General features: G+C 35.5%; 1 protein-coding gene across 1 annotated transcript; it reads left to right on the top strand.

Annotated features, from left to right (window-relative positions):
- The first annotated feature begins 3,497 nt into the window (after positions 1-3,497).
- LOC587095 (insulin-like growth factor-binding protein complex acid labile subunit) lies at positions 3,498-6,814 on the top strand. Its single transcript, XM_030994503.1, has one exon. It carries the CDS (start codon positions 3,714-3,716, stop codon positions 6,444-6,446), a length of 2,733 nt encoding a protein of 910 aa, XP_030850363.1. The 5' UTR covers positions 3,498-3,713; the 3' UTR covers positions 6,447-6,814.
- Positions 6,815-7,552: the final 738 nt, after the last annotated feature.

Genomic DNA, 7,552 nt, shown 5'->3' with positions numbered 1-7,552 from the left:
AGAAGGAGAGAGGCAGAGACATACAGAGAGAGTGCATGAGGTGGATAAAGAAGGAAAGTCAATAAAAGACGATGCAACCAACTCCCACATCTTCGCCCACTCGAGGGCACTGTTTTCTCAGATTTTATCAAACTCGCCCCCCCCCCTCCTAATGAATCCAGTTCCCTATCAGTAGGTTCAACTTTTAATACGCCATAACCAGAGGTAACCAGTGACACATGATTTGTATTGCTTCGAAATTCTTGAGCTTCCAGGGTCTCCACCCCTGGACCCCGCACTACGCTCTACTTGATTGTTAATACTTTAGCCCACCATATACATGATCAAAGTTTCAAAGATTCCTGGTGCCATAAGTAGTATTAACACAAGGATATCAATAAATTGATGATGACTGTTCATAATTAACAGTTAATAATTCAATTGTTTATACCCTTACCACGTCTTTCAATTTTTGAGTCATGTAAAAAAAATTGGTTTGTCCCGATAAATATATTTCAAGAGAATGTGACATATCAAAGCTTACACCAAATAATTCAAAAAAAGCCCAAATTCAACCAGTCTATATTTCATTCTAATTGAGTTACAAAAAACAACATCAATTTCACAGGGGTGTAAATAATCAGATTTTAATTGTATCTATCTCGCTTAGTGATGGTGACTGAGCCCTCTATCTTCTTCAAACTAAAGATTTCTGACCTAATTAGAATAAATTTATAATCTTCAGGACACTTTAATTTTAGCGTAGCATAACTGTGCACTAATTATTTAAAGGAGAGGCAGGAATGAAAACTGTTCACGAATTATTGACTACTTTGAGGTATTTTATCTATACTGATAAAAGTATATTTTTAGCTAAATTGTGTATCGTGATCAAAAGTCTAATACTTGTTTTTAATATTGGTATCTATTTTTGGCACTTGTTTTGTTTCATTATGTATTTTAACAGTTTACTATTTATTAAATTGTTTATTGGTGCATGTTATTCTAATGATATTATGTAGTACAATGCTCTCTTGCAAAACCCTTTGTGTACTGAGAAGACTACTGTGTGTAATGAACTTAGGGAATTTCACTGTTGGGTTCATTAATATCCGAGCTGTTAACAAAATGTTCTTGAATCGTTAATCACAAGTTTCTGTGACATCAATACAGTGATGTTTTAACACGCACGGAGACAAAATTGGTATCATGCATTTAATACGCAACGTACTATTATTACTTTTATCGTAAAGAACACAGAATAAACGAATAAACAAATAAATAAACAAAAACAAATAAAATTGATAGTTATGAACGAGCTTTAAGCTTTTTTTTTTTAAAAGACAAAACTGTAAGTTTTAATAATAAGTGTAATTAACACTGCAGTTTTCCAAGTCGCTTTAGTGTTACTTTTTATACATTTAAATTTAGAAAAATAATACTTTCGTTTACGTTTCCGTATCTCACTAGTTGATATGTTTCTATGGAATGAGTGCACATATTTTCCGGTGACAGGATGGATTTGCTATAAATATTTCCGAAATACAATACTGCTCCACTTACACATTTTCTTAAGTTCAGTATCGAACCAGGATTTTTTTGTTTCTGTTTCTTTTTTACTTCTCTAAAAGGAAAGCAATCATTATACGTTTTTATGAAATATTCCATAAGTGCATCGAATGCACTTTTTACACAATCATGGTTAAAGATCTTATCCCAATCTGTCATTAGAAGTCTTTCACAGAACCTGGAAATATTTGAATAATTTATAATACGCCTAATATTGCACTAGAATCGTCATCAAAATGAATTTATGGTTGATAAAAGATAAATAAATGGTCACTCATTTATCCCATGCAGCATCAACGATATTTTCAGGTCTGTTTGTGAAAATATTGTCTATAAAGCTGACATATTGTGTAGATATTCTAGTGGTTTTTACAATCATAGGTGCATAAGAATATGACTTTAGAAGATCAACAAATCTGTCAGCATTATTGCACATTGTATCTTTGATGAATCTCTATTAACATCTCCAACTAAAAGGCTTTCTTTCCCCTCTTTTGTTACATGATGTCATGACAATTCTAAGGCATTTAGAAAATCAGGAATTGATTTAGCGGGTGGTTTATATAAAATTGCAAGAAAATTGCAGAAAAAAGTGTAAAGCAGTCCTCTTGACTTTCTCGAGTTGCTGGTCCTTTTGAGCCCTTTTAGACCAACTACAGGGCCACTGTAGTCTGCTGTGGGTCTTAACTTGTACCATACTGTATTGTGTATAGTTGGTTTTCTGGACCAAACGAACATTTTTAACCAAAATATTTGTTCTGAAATGTATAAAAACACCGGCGGTGGGGCCCCCGTGAGACATAATAATTGGGCACTTTGGGCACCGATTTTCAGAAATCAGTCGGTGGATCGTTTTAAGCATTACATTTTACTACGGAATACGCAATAAAATTAAGGTGAACACCATTTCTCCGTTGGAGCCCTCTGTGTACTCAATTATAGTCCAGACATTCAATCTCCTATTCACGCTATTTCTTCACTTCGGCATGCTGTCACTTCATTCTTCAATAAAATTGATTAGATTACGAAAATGGCCAATAAAATACGTTATGTATCTCGATTTGGAGACATACACACACACACACACACACACACACCACCACCACACACACAAATAAATGTACATTTCTATGCATTTTCAAAGTGACACACATAAACAATGGTTCTCATCGATCTCCTTTTAAGAAATAAATGGTAATAAAATGTCTAGTTTGTTTGTTTATTTGTGTGTTGTTGTTTTTTTTATTTACCTGGCTGCTAAGAGAATGTATATCGAATCCTTTATCTAAATGAAATTGATTAATAATTCAGGTTTCTTAAGCGGATACGCCAATGAAACAGGAAGCCAGAAAAATGGATTTATTAAAAAATAACAAAAACAGGAAGTAATACAGATTTGTTATGCGTACATGCAGTATTAGTTGCGGATCTAAGCATCCTATGTTTGTATGTATTCATTTTCATTACAACAGTTAGGAAATTATCAGTCATTTTTCTCATAAACACTTTAGAAAGCAGACATGAGCTTGGTTCTCTCCGTGTACTACATAATATTGCAACTGATACAAAGGCACTAGGGGACTAGCGCAGCCTGATAAGAGTTACAGGAAGCTCCTCATCGATGTGCATATGGACATCTTTCATTTGTTGATTGCGTTATTGTTTAATAGGCAAAGGTGGAGAATCTTCCATTTCTGTTAATCATTATTAACTCCCTTTCTCAGACTGCATAATTATATAGTTGGTAAGACCAAAAAAGAAGGGAGGTATCTACACAGCTTTTGCTCATTGTGAATCTTTTCTGTATTCTGAAGACTTTTAATGATTGCTTCTGCACAGTGGACAAGGAATCACCTCAGTACATCGGACGTGTGTTGAACTCTTTTCACATCCTCGACTCAAACAACTGTTTAAATTGTTCTGGTCGACATCGTAGCCCAACTCGTTATAAAACATCGTCATGTACACGTATGTACACCTCCTGCAGTATTGGCTATAAGTACTATAAACATGAATTTTGAGAAAGATTTCGTGAACTCTTGATATATCCTTAATAGTACTGTTGACAAGAATAAAGTCAATTCTCAACCGACGGATTTAACCTTTGCATTAGGTAGCTCGTTACTGGAAGCTTCGTCTTCAATCTTACCAACTAGGAAATCACCATGTTGGTGTCTACAGTCTCCCGGATGCCTGTCTTCCTGTGGAGTGTGGGTGCCCTGTCTTTGCTTTCAGGATCACTACCTTTTGTGGATGTTCCAAGACAATTGGGATTTGTCTCACCTAGGCCCCATGGATGCTGCCTTAAATTTTCTGACCTTGGAACCAACGCGACCTGTACTAGCCTGGATCTCAGATATGTTCCTCAAGATCTTCCAATGAACACCATAATGCTTGATCTATCATACAACAAGATTACAACGCTCTACAATGAATCTTTCGTCTATCTCATAGACATAATCTCGCTCTGGGTAATAGAAAATCGTCTCCAACGGCTGGAGGAAGGAGTATTCCAGCCCTTGATTCATCTAAAAGAATTATCACTGCAAAGAAATCGGTTACTTTCTCTTCCCTCGGGCTTGTTAAGCTCAAACCGTCGTCTCTCAAAACTCTACCTCGCTGGAAACCAACTTAGTTTTATCCCAAGTAGCTCGTTACCGTTGTCAAACAGTATCACTTTGCTTGATTTAGATTCCAATAACATTTCCACCATCAGTCCCCATGATTTTAGTCCTTTGGAGAATTGCTCGTTGACTAGACTCTCTCTGATGTTGAATGCTTTACATGATCTGCCATCCAGAGTATTTTCATATTTGAAGAAAATTGACACATTGTCTCTTAAAGTAAATGTCCTTTCTGAACTTCACATTTCGTCACTTTTAGGAAACACCAACATTCAAAGACTGTCGTTGGGAGGCTGTAAAATAAATGGTATAGTTCCACTTAATCACTCTTCTGTAACCCTAGATGGCCTGCCTACAATCATTCATTTAAGTTTGGCACCAAACAAGATAAGTTCCATAGCCGACTTCACATTTTGGGGTTTAAATCGTACAAATGTTCTTGACCTTCGGTTTAACCGCATTTCTGTGATATCAAATAGATCTTTTTGTGGATTGGACCAGATGATGGAGTTAGATCTATCCCTTAATCGATTAGCTTCCTTAACCTCTGGTACGTTTTCCTGTAACAAAATGTTACAGAGAATAAAACTTGCCTTTAATAACATTGCTAGTTTTTCAACTGATATACTATCTGGTCTACCTTCTCTAAGCTACTTAGACCTCACACATAATAAGCTCGGTGATGTTGTGAGTAATGATTCTATGATAATTCCTTCTCTGGAATATCTGGATCTTTCTTACAATGAATTCAAATTGATCAACAAGTTTTTCCTTAGGGGTTTGACAAATCTCAAATTACTTAACGTGTCCCAAAATGAAATTCGTGATCAATACTCTGACTATACTTTTACAAAGTTGGAATACCTGACAGAGCTTTATCTCACAAATGAAGATTTTCAAGGCATAAATACAGTTTTTAGCTCCATGGTTCGTCTTTCTAAATTGGATTTATCATTTTCAAAATTGCATTTTTCACCCAAAAGTCCGTTCCAAAACACTACGTCTCTTGTGACACTGGTTATGCGTGAAAACCAATTAAAGAGTACACATTTGTTTAGTATGTCTAATAAATCAATTTTTATTGGACTGAAATCATTGAACAAGCTAGACTTAAGAGGGAATTATCTATCTTTCTTGCAAGCAGGTACTTTCAGCCCTCTTGTTAAACTCAGAATATTATGTTTGTCTGAATGTTCTATCAAGGTATTAAGTCCCAGAATATTTAGCAGTCTCGCTTTCCTATCAAGCCTGTATCTAGACCAGAATGAAATCACGATGATACCTGAGGATCTGCTTCAGAGGCAGCATCGCCTGACTGTCCTAGACATAAGCAACAATGAATTTGACTTGATTCCTAGGACATTGTTCAACGGAACTCCTTTTCTGCACAGCCTTTATATAGATGGAAACAAGATTTCCAAAATTGAACCTAAGACTATGTTTCCAAGTAACAGTACATTGTCACTAGATGCGTCTCGAAACCCCTTTTCCTGCACATGTGACCTTAGTTGGTTTGTGCAGTGGGTCCGTTCTAGCAACGTTGATATCATTCATCCTAATGACACACTTTGTTCACCCTCTTCATTCGAAGAAGAAGTGCATTCACCTATCATGACATTCCATCCCGAGCAGTACTGTGGCATCAACGTTCTGGCTGCCACATGTGCCCCCTTTGCAGTTGTCTTGCTTGCAGTGATATGCTTCATGGCCTACCGGAATAAATGGTGGCTCAACTACAAGATCTTTCTCTTAAAGCTAGCAATCTGTGGTTACGAAGAAATCAGCCATGACTTTGATTCACAGGAATATGAGTACCAGCTTAACATTATGTACATTGAAGATGACGAGGGATGGGTGAACGAGGTCATGAAGCCGGTCCTGCAGGAGAGGTTTCCACATCTGCAAAAAGTGGTTTGGGGTGACAACAACCTCATCATCTCGATGTTCTACATCAACGCTCTCCATTATGCAACTGACAACAGCTTCAAGACTGTCCTGTTGATTAGTTACAACTCGATCGATGATGCCTGGTTCTTGACAAAGCTGCGCATAGCCCTAGAGCATCTTAACGACACCAGGCTGGACAAGGTCATACTGATTTTCCTTGAGGACATCGAGGATGATGACCTTCCGTACCTGGTACGGTTGTTCCTGAGTAGGAACAAACCTTACATGCTTTGGACCAAGAACAAAGATGGCCAGGAACTCTTCTGGGCCCAATTTGAAAAAAGCATGAGCAAGAACAAGGCATTCAATAATGTTATTCCTGTTTAGCTTCGATTCAAATTGGCAACAGCTCTTTAACAGATTTTGCTTTACATTAAAGAAAATAACAACAAACTGTGGTTTGTTGCAAAAAATTTATCATGCAAAACTTGACCTGAAAATTAATTGTATGATAAATTTTTGTTTGAAAATAGATTGAAATACGTGATCAATGATTATTGTAATATTCTTTTATTTCACTAAACATTTTGAAATAATTTTGTGCCTACAGTATTTCAAGGACGGAAATGTGGAAATCACTTAAACACTTACCATTGAATAATTATTATGCTGATCACAGGCAAATAAAAATTAACAGGTGTAGAAATAATTTACTTGAATAATTTGTTTCTTACCATTAGCCAGAAATTTGAAGAAAGGTCGATGACTTCTTTTTCATCATTAATAACGTATCGCTAGAAAAATGATAATTAACCTTTGTACATAATATTGCGTAGAGTGGTGCAGTAGTTATGTTATATTTGTTTGTAAATGGTCCTTCTATGGCCCAATTACCAAGTATCGCTGAAAAAAAGAATATTAGAAAAATTTGAAACTATTGTTTTCCTTTATCTGGAATGACTACGGTTATTGTCTTGGCTATTGAGTGAATGTGAATGCAAACAATATATATACTACAATCTATGATATTACGATCGGTAAGGTATGTGACAAGACTACCCTGGACTTGACATTTATGAGAACATGTAAATCTTCTAGATTATGGGATTATAAGTATTATAAGGTCTTTGAGGCATGAAATTCATAACAAATTTACAAAATCCTGCTGAATTATTCATCCAATAACTGCACACGTGAAAAAGAAGAGTTTAGTTTAGTTTAATTTAGTTTAGGTTAGGTTAGGTTAGTTAAGTTTAATTTAGTTTAGTTTAGTTTAGTTTAGTTTATCTTAGTTTAATTAAGTTTAGCACATACAAAAGTACAATAGGCATAACAATTATTCTTTTGTGTTGTAAATGAAATAATATAAGTGTCAAATAAACATGTTTTAACGTAGAATCACAGATAAGAATGACAAATTACAAAATACATGTATAAAAAATATAAAAAAGTAGTAGGTTTCGAGACAAAATCTTAATATGACTCAAGGTTTT

This window comes from Strongylocentrotus purpuratus, unplaced genomic scaffold (genome assembly GCF_000002235.5).
Source record: "Strongylocentrotus purpuratus isolate Spur 01 unplaced genomic scaffold, Spur_5.0 spur5_scaffold_21, whole genome shotgun sequence".
Taxonomy (NCBI): Eukaryota; Metazoa; Echinodermata; class Echinoidea; order Camarodonta; family Strongylocentrotidae; genus Strongylocentrotus; species Strongylocentrotus purpuratus.
The sequence above is the reverse complement of the archived record's forward strand: the minus strand, read 5'-3'. Positions and strand labels throughout refer to the sequence as shown.